The 17,016-nt window shown below is 31.9% G+C and overlaps 1 protein-coding gene across 19 annotated transcripts in view; it reads left to right on the forward strand.

The window, feature by feature from the left end:
- The window catches only part of Phcl-1 (pH-sensitive chloride channel 1), a 70,104-nt gene that overhangs the window by 34,969 nt on the left and 18,119 nt on the right, over positions 1-17,016 (forward strand). For 11 of the 19 annotated variants that reach the window (XM_077403232.1, XM_077403233.1, XM_077403234.1 and 8 more), the window contains 8 exons: positions 561-749; positions 4,960-5,130; positions 6,384-6,631; positions 8,994-9,146; positions 13,711-13,775; positions 14,097-14,317; positions 14,564-14,646; positions 14,767-14,907. In XM_077403232.1, coding sequence (XP_077259358.1) covers positions 4,970-5,130; positions 6,384-6,631; positions 8,994-9,146; positions 13,711-13,775; positions 14,097-14,317; positions 14,564-14,646; positions 14,767-14,907 — 1,072 coding nt within the window. In that variant the 5' untranslated portion in view covers positions 561-749; positions 4,960-4,969. The remainder of the gene's footprint in view (positions 1-560; positions 750-4,959; positions 5,131-6,383; positions 6,632-8,993; positions 9,147-13,710; positions 13,776-14,096; positions 14,318-14,563; positions 14,647-14,766; positions 14,908-17,016) is intronic. The other 8 variants (XM_077403245.1, XM_077403247.1, XM_077403248.1 and 5 more) reach the window with 3 other exon arrangements.

Genomic DNA, 17,016 nt, shown 5'->3' on the forward strand with positions numbered 1-17,016 from the left:
ATTGACGAACAAAGATAAAAAGTAAAAGGGGAGGGAGGAAGAAAGAGAGGAAGGAGGGAGAGAGAGAGGGAGAGAGAGAAAAAGCACATGTTATAATAGTCTTCCAAAGATAATAGCGTTTTATCTCTCTTTTTTCTTTCTCTCTCTACGCCTCCACCCTTCTCTCTTTTCCCTCACAAATAGAGATCTCAAGAAATCGAAAATGAATTAAATTAATATATATTTTATTTTTTAATTCTTAATTAAAATTACTTATAAAGTTAGTATATCACTTGCACAAAAATCATACTATGCCTCTTTTATTAATTTTTATTTTAGTAATTAAAAAAATATATAATTCTCTCCCTCCCTCTCTCCCCCCCTTCTCTCTCTTTTTATTATTTTTATTCTCATATAATTATGCTAAATAAAATATTGGTGCGTATTTATAATTCTTATCACAGCGAGGACTTGAAGAACACGATTATGATGCTCTTCGGCCGCAAAAAGTTTTCCCCATCCACGATTGTTATCCTATAAAGATTGTATCGTAACTGACGGCATTACTTACTGTTTTTTAGATGATGGTGACAATAATTTGTCTATGCTGAGATGACAATGAAACGCTGAAGAGCTTTCCATTCACAAAAATGGATGAAGAGGGCCGTGCGCGAGGATGAGTGCTTGTAAAAGTTGAAGAGACAGACCTACACAACGAATAGCAAAAGCCTGCCTCGTCCATTGCGACCAGCTACATATCTCACGTTAAGGTATATATTTACGCATATGCATTAAAATAATAGTGCACTATCATAAAGCGTATAAATTACTATCATTTTTATTTTATGCAGAGACATATGACTTTCTTTGAATAATAATAACATTAACTTTTATTTTTATTGCTATTTATTATCACAGCATGTTTATCGCTTTAAAAGATTTTCCTTTGAAAATGCAAAACATTTAAAGGACATTTTTCAAGAAATGCTTTAAATGATATAATATTTTAAATTTTCGAAAAAGATATTGAAGCTTTCTGTGCAACCGAGGTTTCCTTCTCAGTTTAACAAGATCTTCAATTTACATTTATGCATATTCTACCATTTAAAATCGTGTTTTCTTTCACAATTACTCGTCTTTAACATTTTTTACTTGTTCTACTAACATCGTTTTCGTCGATTTTCATTTCCTTTCTAAGTTTATACCGCATCAACCGCGCACAACCTTGCCCCTCACCTATTTCTTACTTCGCTCGTCCTTTCGGGTTCGCGTGATTCTTCATTGCTAATGTATGTACCTCGGGCTACGATGTGATTAAACAGTTGAATTCAATTCATTCGCGCAGAACTCCCGCGATCATTGCTCGACAACTAAACAGTCAAGTGCTTCCCTGGCGAGATTAGTAGACTAATCAAGTTTTCTCATTGCCAAATAATAAGAGTTAGAAGAATAAAGAGTCTTTATAATATATAATATAGTTTGAAAAGCACAAAGTATCTTTATTATTAGCGCTACAGCTTTATGTTAATTAATTTTATAGTACCAATATCGAAGAAACTTATAAAGACATTTAAAAAATGTCCCAATCTTAACAATTTTTGAGAGCACGCGTGCGCGTTGTGTGTGTGTGTGTGTGTGTGTGTGTGTGTGTGTGTGTGTGTGTGTGTGTGTGTGTGTGTGTGTGTGTGTGTGTGTGTGTGTGTGTGTGTGTGTGTGTGTGTGTGTGTGTGTGTGTGTGTGTGTGTGTGTGTGTGTGTGTGTGTGTGTGTGTGTGTGTGTGTGTGTGTGTGTGTGTGTGTGTGTGTGTGTGTGTGTGTGTGTGTGTGTGTGTGTGTGTGTAACGCGCGCGCATGCTTATGTATTTATTCGGACGACGGAGGGCCGGTTGATATAGGCAAAAACAGGACACGGGCTGAGATTTGTGAGGCCACGCAAAATGTAAAGCATGTGGGAAGCGTGGAAACGAATCGCTTACGGACTCTCAGAATGGAACAGGTTAAGCCATGTGACGTACTCTCTATAATGTTCCATGCCGCAACGCTCCGTATTGATCGGATGGCATCAGCTGTACGCTGGTAGCGTTTATACCAGCGTGGACGCCCGCCGGTCTGACTGCCACTGCCCACTCCACTGCTCACGATGTTCTCTTTTCTTTTCTCTTGTACAATGATGTCAATGTGTCACTGTTATAACGCTTCTAACCGACGCGGCGCAGGAATTTGTTCGATATGTATAGAGGAATGAAAATATTCTATCTATAATATTTGTAAAATGTGCATTTCCTTGCATTTTTTCTGTGGTTTTAAAATTATTGAATCAGAGTACATTACACTCTGAAATTAAAATTTGAAGAATTTCGGGTATGTATCTAAATATTTTGGAATAAAATATGAAGCGTTTCATACACTATTAATTTTTTTATGATTTTTATCTTAAGATTTTGATCTTAATATTTTTATGTGCAGAGCGACTAGCGATCGAATTCTGTGAAAAAATGTCGCTAAAAAATAATATAATTTTATTTGAAAAATATATAAAATATAATAATGTTAATATATTTCATAAAAATACATTTTATAGAAATTGTATATAGATACATCTTATTAATGCATTGTGTGCGTGTCATATTTTTTCTAGATCTGTAACATTTTATATGAAACATTCTTTAATACTTTCTCTCTCTCGGAAATAAAAAATCTTGAATATAAAAAATAAAATAAAATTATGTTTACACTGGGGAAAGGTATTTAATAGTTTCACAGTTCTACATTAAAAATAGATTTTAACATTTGTCAAAATTAGTTAACAAATAGGAGATTTTCTTCGCCAGTGAATAAAATACAATAATGAATAAACCTTCTTGACTATATCTGGCAAATTATTTGTCAGATATAGTCGAGAAAGTTTATTCAAAATTAGTTGCTTCAGTAAAATTTGTAACTTGTTTTAATTTAAAAAAGAAACTTTTTAAACTTTATTGATAATGCGTAAATATATATATATATATATATATATAAGATGATTGACATGAGCAGCAATATATTACAATCTCTATTATTTACTTATTTGACAATAATAATTATTATATGTCTCCTGAGCATTTATAGATTATTTATAGACATTATTTATAGACTATTGCTCATATGTCTTCATCAATCTTTATTATTACTGTCATTTCTCTCTCGAATCTGACTACAATATTATAGATTAGATATTACGTATTATCGACATGCGAGAGTCCGTATAAATTTTAATGCGTTGTAAGGTACAGTAAATCCGAATGGACGATATTACAGTTACACCCTTGACTGTACACTTGACTCTCTGAATAACGCCCCTTCATCAGTCGCTTCAATATTTAACAATTTCACACATATTCTTAAGTGTGTCACTTCAGTTTCGGGATGGCACGTACACAAGTACGATTATTACAGCATGGCATACGCACAATCGGTCGTTGGTTATAATTTTCTTATAGCCGCGTGCTAGACCGCGTTTTTTTTCGCTGTATCAACATCTATAACTGAGTGATACCGAGTTGGCGGCTCTCTATCTTTTCCTACATTACAATCTATTTATAATGAAAAATAAAAAAGTAGATTTTAATGTGGCAGAATTCGCTTTGGCTTAATCGAAGTGTTATTGATCTTTGTGAAAGTCTTATTTATATAAGCGCTCTCTTTATTATTTATATTTATATATTATAATTACAATGCACATAAGTATATTTATGTATATGAGAAAATATACGTAACTAGATTTTCATGTAATTTATATCTTGCAAAAGTGTCTTTATGGTATTTACATATAAATCATGTATATGCATCATGTTTCGTGTAAACAGTATGGTTTAAATTCAAATACAGTTGTTACACAAACACTAACTTGAGAACGTGATAATTGTGTATAACTGCATCGTGTAGCTCAAACAACATCATCAATATTGAAACACGAATTTCATTCCTAAATATAGATTGGTACAGCAATCTGTTTAAGCTAAAGTTTTTCTAATACGAGAGAATCCACGAAGACTATATTATAATTAATTTAGCCCGTTGAAATAATCTACAAAACAATTTGTCTATCTACACAATCTACACAAAAATTATATTTTCAAATTTTAATTGATATATCTCTAAATTTGATAATATATTGTCTGTAGCATCACGTACATATTGAGTATAATATAGCTAACAATGTTATATATAAATTATTTGTTAACTCGTTAATACCCTAATTTACCGCGCATGAAAAATATTCTAAGTATAAACTGAGATTGAAAGAAGTACGTTGAAAAGGCATTCTCAGGACGACATTAAATTATGCCATGACATATTACACATTAATTTACCACAAATAAGCAGACCATTGTAAATTGAAATGCCAAGCAATTGCGCGCAAACATTATCTCATGTATATATGAGAGAACGCAATTAAACGTTGCTCTCTGCTAACCGTAGTTAAATGCGAGTTCCGTTTTTAATCACTGTTTAGGAAGAAAAGTTTTAATTAAACTGAAAATGCACAAAAATGTTTTTTAGGATTTTGAGATTAGAAGATATTTAATTGGTTTGTTATGAAGCGAATAAGTTGTTATTATTTTAAGATTAATTGAACATTAAAAATTAAATTTCGTCAACAAAATTGTATTTGAAAACTGGTATTAGAGAGCATTGGTATTATATCGCGATATTAATAATATTACAAACTAAAAGCATGCAGTTTTAATGAGACATTATGAGATGCCTAAAAAGCTAGCTTATTCTGAGAAATTTCTTTTAAGCAAACAGCGCAAATAGTAATATATTGTACGGCCAAAAATAAAGATGGTATTATATTTTAATTATGGCCAATAAGAGCTTTATCAAAAATTTTATTTTTGTGAAAAAAAGAGAAAGGAGGAAACACATAAATTCAAATAAACTTCTATTATAAATTAAGATATCTTTTAATGTTAAGATACTATTTTTTCTGTTTCAGATGACATAGAATGGGTTGGGTGGCGCTAGGGCGGTGTGCGGGTGGTGGCGGCCGCCTCTCGTCCATCCTCTCGCTGTCTCTCACCTCCTTCGCGAGTTCCCTCATCTTCACCTCCCTTTGTATCCTCACACTTGCCTTTACTTTCGTCACCCTCGCTCGTGCCGAAGACATGTACGTATAGCACACAACTAAGATAATTGCCATATATACGAGTTGTTTCTTAGCTTCTCGATCATCCTAATACTATCGCGATACGTTATATTTTATGACCCGGAGAGGTTCGAGGAAGAAAACAATACGTGTATATTATGGGAGAGAGTGATGATGTGTCGAGAAGCTAAATCCAATTGTATTGTCGTAGAACATCCATGTTCCGCTCATTAGAGAGGAAGGAAGATAGTATAACTGGCAATGATTGACGGACGCCCGAATAAATTCAAGTTGTCCGAAATTGCGGATAATAGGTATTTTCGTGAAAATAATCTTATTCTTGTATATGTATATACAATGCAAATTCGAAGGAAATACAATATATCACTTTTGCGATTCTTTTATCATAAAAATCGTCCCATTTAGTGCAATATTAATTCAAACCCTTCAATTGTGCGGCTAATAGTTATCGATCGGCTACGCGATACATAACATAATCGCACATTGTGTCGATGTAGTCCAAGTATACTTCCCCCTTCCTAGTCTAAAGCGCTTTTATAAATATCTATAACTGATTACTTGACAATCATGTTACTCTATTGTGCATTTTAGTCGAAGAGAGCGAGATGGAAATTACGATTTTGATAGGATTTCTCTGCATGTAGAAACATGTAATCATAGGATTTTATGGATCGAAAATAGAATTATCAGTATGTTTTTTACTGACGTCATTAACTGGTGATAGAAAGGGAATCATGTATATCGATATCACGAATGTTTCGATTGTACTATTGCATTGAATGTATTAGCACAAGTAGACCGATGGTAAAGTTCTTTGGTAGCATCTTATACCCGTTATATCGTAATGTGGGTGAAATTAGATGCAGTTTTGTATAGTGCTTTAGAAAGCTGAATTTTTATTGAATTAGTAGATTTCTACATGTACATATGTTTTAAATGAATACAAATGAATACGTTGTATTTAGAAGAGTAAACTTTAACAACGTTATACATATAGCATCGATCACTTCAAGATGATGCTTTTAATCCCGTGAGGTTGTCCCACACCTTCTTTAACGATTTTGAAACAACCAACCAAATATTAATTTTCGTAAAATATACTGCAATATATTCTTTCTATTTCGCCGTGATCGAGCGAAACGATTTTCGAGGTATATCGAGACAGAGAAGATTATCTACTGGAAGTTTGCAGAAAAACTACCGTAAACTCGCCTGATACCTACCGGGTATACCTACAATGCATTGTGTTGCAGCTTCGAGGAGGGAAAATCGGACAAGGAGATTCTGGACACCCTGCTGCTAGCGAACCGTTACGACAAGCGGCTTCTGCCGCCGGTCCAAGGTACACTGAGGCTCCCATCCCACTGCCAAAATCAAGGCAACTACACCCCTCACCTCTGTATCCAAATGACCCTCGACCATCCAGAGCACCTTGAACATCACCGGCACCGCTACCACCACACAGCACCACACAACCACAGCTCACTGCTCACCCCTCGTCGTAAGAGTACTTCTTGTAAATCGACGTATTCTTAATAACATGACGTAAGAAAAGTGCGAAAAAGATTTAAAAAAAAACGGAAATAAAAGAGGAAAAAAATATAGGACGCGTGATAAAAATTGTAAGAGAGCAAGGCGCAATTCGAGCGAACAATTCATCACCTCCCTACTCCCATTCGAATTTCACGTTCGCGGAGGAAAAAGTTTTTCGATATTTAGATATGCTAGTCTCGGAACGATTCTCTCATCCATTTTAAGTTGATTCGAACTTAAAGAAAATTGAGCTCAAAATGCATCTTGATCTATACTAATGCAGGCCTATAACATTGGAATATGTTTGAGTAAGATTGGAGGTACGTGTCAAATGGTATATTTATAATGTTCTGTAGGGTCGGAATGCTATTAACGACACATGGACATATCATAGACATGGTTGGTTACAGCCATGGCTGAGTAACAACCGCTTTTGCATATATGGAAATGGTGCACCTAGTTATTAACACCAGGACTGACACGTGCATTTAATGCTGCCATTACATTATACGAAGAGTCTAATAAATCTGTCCATCCATCATAATATATCCTACATCATAATATAGACCATTAATCAGACACTAATAATACTTCGATAATTAAGTGAGTTAATTATGATAGACCATTTGCAGTCATAAACGAATTAATTTTAGGTAATTTTATATATAGAACTATGTAGTCTATATTTAAATACAGTGATATGACAAAAATGCTTCTCTCGATATAATTCCGATAATTTTGGCGACTACTTCAACAGTAATCTTTAATTCTATTTTTTGAAACTAAAAATAATTCCAAAATACTTAATTCCAAAATGTTTAGTTTATGAATTATAAACACTATCAGATCTGTGACAAAAATATGAAATTTTTGTATAGAAATATGCCTGTCATTAAAATTATATTGTAAATTAGAAATTAAATTTTTAATATCTGACTTAATCTTATCTAACACATTCCACTTCAATTTAATTTTTATTAGTCATTGCTCATCGAATTAATATAACAAACAAATCTCGCAAATTCTGATTTTAATAAAATTTTGCCATGGTAAATGTATGGCGTAAAAAAACTTCATAAATTATTAATGTTTTTATAACTGTAACTTAATTTTTTTTATGTACAGAAGAATGAGATAAACTAGTTGATGTAAAGAAAATACACAATTACTTTTCAAAAAAGATATAATTTATACATACTGCAAATTGTCTATTGTAATTTACAGACAATCAAGTCTAAATGTGACAAAAGTATCACAATACAAGTGCATAAACCAAATTGTCGATTAGAAGAAAACCGAATATATCCAAGAAACAAGGAGCTGCAGCTATAAGATTGCATTATTCAGACTTCATCATGAAACGGCTTCATACATGTCATGCGATAACATAGATTACTGATTCTTTCGCGAGATGTCTTCAATCCGCTGAATTCTGTATGATACCAATAGAGTAATGTGTTATAATGACATCGTACATTTTTAAAGGCACTTCCGATAATAAAAAAGTTACAGACAAAATTATATCTATTTTATGAAATCTATAACTTACGCAATAAAAGAAATAAAAAAATTTTTTTTCTTCATAAAAATTCCTGTTGTTGAATTTGTCTCTTGATATGCTATAAAGAAAAAATTATACGATTTTACTTTAAGTACTTGAAATGGCCTTCTTACGGAGAAAAAACATTTCGCTATTTATCGTAAGTTACAGTTTTCAAATCTCTCTCTTTTCTCAGATTATTAGGAGTTTCTAAAATTGCAAACGACATAACGAACACCCTATATTTCACTAATAATAAATACCTCGTTGTCCTCGTTAATACGCACAAAAATTGAATAAAGGAAAATTACACGACATTAATTTGTTTTATGATTGTGAAAAATCGGGCTTTTTAAGAAAAGATGGGATGTGGGCAAGGGTTGTTTGGTGTTATAAAAACATACACTGAAAAACTTACACAATTTTTCTCATCATTCTTCTAAGAACACTGTTTCCCATAAACAATATCACACGATTGTATCGACATATTAGTTAAATGTATCACGATATGTTAATTAATAATAAACAGAAGAAATGGAGTAAAAATATATGTAACTTTTAGTTTAATGAGCTATAACTCTCTTCTTCGTTGAATAATTATCGGAAATGTAAGCCGTATATAGATCGAGATCTATATAGTCATAAGCGAAAAACAATAAAACACAGAGGACATATATTGTATATGCTTATAAGTAGTTTTTTTTGAAGCCGTATATTGAAATGGAATAGACGAAGAATGCACACAAAGTGAGGATAAGACGACGTGCGCAAGAGCTATTGGGTGTTACAGATGCTGAATTCTGCTGCGGAATGAGATGGCCTGGTGACACTGCCGGCTTGACAAACCAGTCGTCGATCTCCTCTATCGACTCCAAGAACCAGTACAAGAACCAGAACAATAACCACTACACGTCGCACCAAAACCTCCGCACTCACCTTCGCGGTCCGTCCTTTAACATTTATTTCTTGTTACTACACAATATCATTTGTAGAGAAGATTATCCAACGTTATCGTGATATTAATCCACTTAAATTAATCTGCTCGACTTATTCAGTATCGGCTCGATTTGTTCAATTTAACCACTTGTCGTACTACTTTGTAATAGAGATTAAAAGATTTACAATCTATTGTTAAACATATATATACAAAGTATAACTTATTAGTTAGAAGTAACAATAAAAAATTAATTTTTTTAAGACAAAAGAATATTCCTACGTTAATACGTATTTTTCTGTTTGCATATTTATAAACAAATAAAATAATGTTTATAAATACATTCGTGAAAATTGCAAATCATGCAAATCGAATTTGCTAACAATTGCATGCATTGTTAACAGTTTGAAAACTAGACCATTTAAGGAAAAAAATGATACTTCTAAAATAATATATTTTGTATTTTAATTTTTAAAAATCACTTTTTAATTGTTAAATTTTAATTTAACTTTCTAATTTAATAAGAATTCTATAATCAATTTTAGTGAGATATAATTAAAAAGGTTGTCTGCTAATTAAAAATAAATAAAACATTTAAGTATGTGATCACTAACATTATCATTGATTAATAATTAAATTATTTATTGATAGTTGATACAATTGATCGAGTTAAGTACTGAATAGGACGTGTATCGATCTTCTGCGCGAAGGTTTACAAGCCGGTCAGGCAGTATATACACATGTCTTGATATAATATACAGTCGAATTTCCGTACTCTCTCTTGATATACGAAGATCAAACAACCTCTCTGTTTTTAATACTTCCGCTCAATTTCCAATTCAAATGCCAATAGCACATCTGCAAAACGAAAATATTAATAGCACAGACGATGTAATGGATATACATATATAGTTTGTTTTTTGTAGTTGAACTCTTCTACGTTTCATCTTTTTTTTTCTTTCTAACATCTAATACGCATTTCCTTTTAAATGCAGAAAGTATATTCATAATGCAGTTACAAGTCATATTGCAAATGCAAATTAATTCATGCAAGCAAAAGAGCAAAGCAAAAGAAGATGTTAAGGATGCGGAGATTAAAAATGCGAAGAATACAGAGACGATGAAGAATATGAATGTTAAATATACGGAGATTCGGCTGTACATAAAAGATTATAATAATTCTATTAACAAATTACACACGTCACTACTATATTTTATTCTTTAAAAAAGATATTATAAATTACATTAACAAATTACACATATCACAATATTTTATTCTCTTTAAGAGACGTATAATATGTAATATATATTTTTAATGTTTTATTGAATTATATACGTGCAAAAGTACCACATAATGCGTTATCCCTTAATTTTATTAAATTTTTGTCAGTAGGTCAGGTCAGGTATAGAAAAAATATCGACATATATTTTGTCGTAGTTAAAAGCTGAAATAAATATATAAGATAAAATTAGTCGAAACACACGTAAAATTCTAAATCTCCAATTCAAATTCCAGTAATGACATACTTTTTTCCATTTTGTTTTGCATTGTATTTCTCTATTTCGCTTATATAAAAAATATTTATATCTTTCGTGTCATGTTCAATTAGATAAACACAAACAAATTGATTTTAAAGAAATTTATAAGCGAAATAAAAATAATATGCAAAAGTTTGTCATTACTGGGATTTGAATCTACAATCTAATGTCCTTTAACCATGTGTTCCGGCCAATTTCGGTGTCTTAAGAGCAAACGGCAAAATATGTGTTGTTCTTTTCGATGCTACTTTCAAAAATTCGGTCAAATCAAAGGGTAACACATTATATAGTTCTCTTGTTAGGTGGTTTAATTTTAGAATATTTATAAATAATAATATTTATACTATCTACTATATTATTAAAAACGTCAGCATTTTTATGAATAAAAGCTATTTTAATACAATTAAATTGTATTAAAATGATTTTTATTATATAATAGAACGGAAAGTTGTATAAGAATGTGTGGATGTTGAAGTATTAATGTCTATATTTACTGCCAAATGCATTAACTGTATCAGCAATCCGTTATACCGTCGATCTAAACTTTTACACACAATTTTAGCACTTTAATAATTTCATACACGTATATGTATACTTACATACATATATGCACAAAGAGAATTGGACAAAACATTGATGGTAACATTGTTGAACGATCAAGGAATGATGATGTGAATGAACGAACTTGATGTTTAATTGTCCAACGTTCATTAAGAAAAAGAGAGATGCAATCGTTGGTACTAAGAGCTCGTATTTGTGGGACTGTGACTTGTGATGTGTATGTTTAGTTGTGGCAGCGGACTTTTCCCCTCACCTGCACAATCATCAAATCGTTTTTCATTCATTCGACATCTCCCAATTTCACTCCGATTTACCGATTTTTGTTAATCACAATGCTCTCAAATATTATTCACAATATTATTCGATTTCACACACCTTTTCTTACGAAGAAATCGATTAGATATATACACATCGGATTAATTTCCCTTCGCTTCCATACATGATAGAATTTTTCCAATAATGCCCGACTGAACTTTTCAGATATTCGCGTTGCATATTTATTAGCGTATATTGGGTTTCGAATTAATTCTTTGTGAAAAATTTTCGTGATTTTGTAAACGGATCCGATTTTGTTTTTAATCACGAGACAAACATATATATAAAACGCGGGCGAAAAATCTAGTTTATTAATAAGAACCGGCATGAAATCGGATCCGATAAATAAACATTATTGCGATACAACATACCATCTGTTTCCATCAGTCACAAATGCCATAAAATAAATTCGATTATTACAGCGCGATATAAGATAATTCGATTGTCAATCGCTGGTTTTACATTCCAATCAAGGTGGTTTGATTTTCATGCTCGATACATCGAATTATTAATGTTCTCATCATGATACGTTCTTATGAAGAATTGAATGGACACCGGCGTGTTTACGAATCACTAACATGCATGCCAATATTGTTTCTTCTTTTTTTTTTTTTAAGTTTATTGCGCGCATTACGTGATTGATATAAACGTATAATATAAACATTGTTGTGAGATTATGAAAGAGTGAAAGATTTTGTGAAACTTTGAAAAATATCTCTTTAGTATACAGAAATATCACATTTATAAATTTAAAGATTCATTGGTTTTCCGTTTACAAAGGATCAGCACAAATTTTGGCGAGATCACATCCTATTTCCGGGGTGCAACTCCATTCTCTCTACTTTTTTCGCAGTAAACATATCGGTCTTAATTTGCTGTGTTTACACGTGATAACAGTCGGATCGCTGGTTGGAACTCTAGTCCTTCTTGATAGATTGAGACATTTATGTGGATGTTGTATCCAGGGACAGATGTATCCAAAGACAAATGTATATGCTCCAAACAGAGTACGCGCTGTTTTATAGTAGAATGATCTCCATTTCTCTTACCTAAAATACATTGTCTAGTTTTCCACCATCGAGGAATGGAACATGTTTGTCTAGTATCACATTATTTGTCATGTAACAACGTAGTGTCAGAGTAAATGTTATGTGAGTTTTATGACATTCTTGGTAGTGATAGATTTACATATACACGTATTTTCTAGCAAGATATAATGTTCGCAATTTGTTTTCATAGGTGATGGCAATGACTAATGATTAGATGGTATTGTTCATTTTTTGCAATACATATTGCGCAACTTTGTGCACTCGTTGCGAGGTTTTGAGTAAATGCGTTTGAAATCGAGAAAAACTTAATATATCCTGAAAAAGACAAAGTGAGAAAGAAAAAGAGGGAGAGGGGGGAGAGAGAGTGTATGTGTGTGTGTGTGAGAACGAGAGAGAAAAGAGAGAGAAAGGAAGAGAGAAAGCTACAATAATCATTTTAGGACAAAGTTCGTAAGCCAATCCAAGTCCTAATCACGACCTCAGCTTCTTTCCAAATAAATAGCAGCATGTGCACAGCATGGCTCGAAGAAAGCTTTCAGCGTATTCCTTAACAGCATCTCAGCTTATGTTGATTTATATAACAAATACAGACATACATGCACATAGAGAAATCTAATATCTTTATAGAAGATTGCACTCTACATACTTAAAATTGTATAGAAATCGCACTAGACGATTTCCATGCAATGAGAAAAATTTTGCACCGATCGATCTATGATTTGCAACACTATAGCATTCTCTTTGGTACAATGTTTAATACGGGAACTACAAATTATTCTAAATGATTTTCTCCTGTGTATATAAAAAATACGAAGCCTCTTAAATACATGCAGCAGACTATTTATACAAGTGATGGAATAATTTACTAAACACAGAATCTTCGCCCTTATAGCACGAGTCGATTGTAAGATATCTCTGTATGTTTACCGTAATGCCCGGTCGTGTTTCCTTTTGTTTATTAAAGGCGTTGAAGAATCTGTTATTGTTGTAGCCTTACAAAAATACCTCTTATATTAATTTCAAAAAATGGGTGTTAACAACTTTGCAACGTGATCGATCGGACGATCTGGAATGTAACAGGTAAAATTAAACTTAATTCGTTGTTTCAGGAACATTGACTGTAAACGTGAGCGTATTGCTGTTGAGCTTAGCTTCTCCTGACGAGTCCAGTCTGGTAATATAATTATGTATTTTCCCTTTATATATGGATAGAAAAAATAATACAACGCTTAACTATGATGTTAAAGAGATAAGAATTAAAGAATAGTCGTAAATCAGAAATACAGACGTCAACTTTTTTGGTAAATTGAATTATATATGTATTTGTGAAAATGTATTTTATACTTACATGAGAAATCTGTAATTAGGAAGAAAAAGTCTGCGAGCTAACTGCGACAATTCCATGATTTCTCTCTTCATGCATCATAATAAAATCATACATTAAAATGTAATCAAGATTATGTGAGCTACGATCGTATCTTTTCTGCTTTCACAGAAATACGAGGTGGAATTCTTACTGCAGCAACAGTGGTACGATCCACGACTGCGTTATAGCAACAAATCCAAATATGAGTTTTTAAATGCGATTCACCATTACAACGATATCTGGTTGCCGGATACGTATTTCATAATGCATGGAGATTTCAAAGATCCCATCATCCCTGTTCACTTCGCCCTGCGGATATACCGCAACGGCACCGTCAACTATCTTATGCGGTACATAAAACATCGATATAATCTGACCTTTTATGCGCAAGCTAAATGTTCTTACAATATGAAATGTTCGAAAAGATTATCATTGTACTTTTTTACAAAGTAATTAGTAAGATTATGGCGAAAATTTCAAGAAACATCTTTATGGACTTTCTTGAATAACTTGAATCAATATTGGACACATTTTTAATTTCCTTTTCTTCATTAGCTGAAAACTCTCTTCGTAAATAAATCGTTATCATTTTACAGGCGTCATCTTATCCTATCCTGCCAGGGTAGACTTAATATCTTCCCTTTTGACGACCCATTGTGTTCATTCGCAATCGAGAGCAGTGAGTAATTAAAATAGCTCTCGGATATCTGAATATCTGAATGATATAAAAGAATAATTACGTTGTCTTAAACACGCATTTTTTGTTCAAGTTAATATCATCTCCATTTTTATTTTTCAGTATCGTATGAGCAGACAGCGATTACGTATGTGTGGAAAAATGATGAGGGTACGTTACGAACAAGCCCAAGCCTGACGGCACTGAATGCGTATCTCATTAAAAATCAGACGATCACGTGTCCGATCAAAGTGAGCTGGCGAGGTGAGCAAGACAATCGGTTGTATATATTTTTTAAGTCCATTTAGAGAAAAAGAATGAGATGTACGCATCTCAAACAATTCCTTTCAGGAATTACAAAAAAAATATTAACTCTGCAACATTTTTTTACGTTTTTATGTTATCTATAGATTATTAAAATTTTATTTTTGTTATATTATTTTCTACTTCTCTTTAAGTTGTCACTTACTTCACAATTTTTATATAAAAATATTTATAAAAATTTTTATATAAAAATGATCGTAATATAATCAAAATATATGTATATAATATATATAATATTAGTGTCATGTATTCCTCGCGCGTTAAAATATTACCAAATACAAATAAACTTCTTTTCTGCATCATTCCATTGCAAGAACAATAAATGCAACGTTGCACTTGGTAACCAGATCGATGCATCTTGTTAGCCGCTGTACCTTTTGAATATTTATTCCATCCGGAATAAAACTCAGCGTCGTCTCTATTACTGATGCTTTTTCCTCGAATCGATAAAACTGATGGTCGTAACCAAAAAACTAAATTTTTAGAAAGGTCCATTTATATATCTTCTCTCCAGGTCTATAAATTACAGAAATAGTGATCTCTTATTGTGTAAGTTATCGTGCAATCATTCAAATATAATAATTTTAATCGATCTTTTGACAGAAAACTGAATTGAAGTTAAATTTTAATTTTACTTTTATTGTCGACTTTTATTATCTAATTTAGTTACATTTTTTTTAAATGATTATATTATTTATGATATTTGGCGATATTTATCTTTAATAAAAAATTTAAAAAAAAAGGTAAGTTTGCATGTATGAAAATTATATAATAGCATAATCCATGTTGTCTTTTCATATCAGTTTAAGGAATGTGACACGCTTAATTTTTTAATATTTTGAGCGAGATTTTTAAAGCGCAGCTGGTGTAAATACCGCGTTTATATTTCTTTACTTTTTCTTAATTAAAAATGTATTTTTTGGAGATACAGTTTTGTTCCAATATGAATTCATTTTTCTTATCCTAAAGTAATCGTACATTCTCTTATTCCAAATTGGAGTAATTATGTATTGAGTATATATGTACATATTTATATAAAATTTACACATGTATGCAAATTATATGTGGTGTTAAATGTCAAATTAATATTCTTTATTGCTTTTATTTTGGAAAAATACACCATGAATTAATTTTAAAATAATACACCTATTTATAATACCTTTCTTGCAAATGTTCTATCTTTTTATATATGTACATTTCTTTATAAAATTTGTTTCTCTCTCTTCTTTTTGCTGAGAATACGAATTAAAAAATTGAAAATTAAAATATTACGCACAAAATGATGTACCAGCACATATATATTGTACAGTATACACATATATTACACATGTATACTATACATGTTATGTATATATAATTCTATACATATTATAATTATGTATAGAAGTCATTTGTGCATGCGACATAGCGGTAATCAAATAACTGCATCTCTTACCCCATTTATTAGTAATGTCATAGTATTCCTATTTTGACAATGTACACACATGTGTACGATAGTAGATTTTCTAGATTATCCTAGAAAATGCATATTGGCAACCTTGGATCCTGTCTCGCTTTTCAACTAAAACGCCGTGGTTTGCTTTTGGGGTGAGGCTTTCTTTCTTACGACAACTCTTCATCGGGCGTCCTTGAAGAGCATCCCCTCTCCTTTACCTTCTCGCGTTTATAATCAATCCGTTTGCGGTATCGACAATTACCGTGAAGAAATCTGAAGAAATTGTGAAGCTCATCGTGTTTCGCATTTATTTACTGTGCCAAATAAAAATAGAATTACATTTTGTTGTACTAGAGAGAATTTTATTCGTTAACGATGGCTTTCGCTAACATATTATATAGAAATTAGGATTTACATGTGTAGAGAAAATATTAACTTTGTTAGCAAGCTAATGATTTCAAATCGCTTCTTAGTCGTCCAAATGCGACGAAAGGTTTTCGACTTTGATGCGCGAAACTATGCAGCATGTTTGGTTATATATGTATATATTTTTTCCATATATAGATATCATTTTCAGAAACAAGATTAATGTAAAACTGTGACATACTATATGT

The sequence above is a fragment of the Temnothorax americanus genome, unplaced genomic scaffold, assembly GCF_048541705.1.
Source record: "Temnothorax americanus isolate GAGA-0224 unplaced genomic scaffold, ASM4854170v1 Scaffold17, whole genome shotgun sequence".
NCBI lineage: Eukaryota > Metazoa > Arthropoda > Insecta > Hymenoptera > Formicidae > Temnothorax > Temnothorax americanus.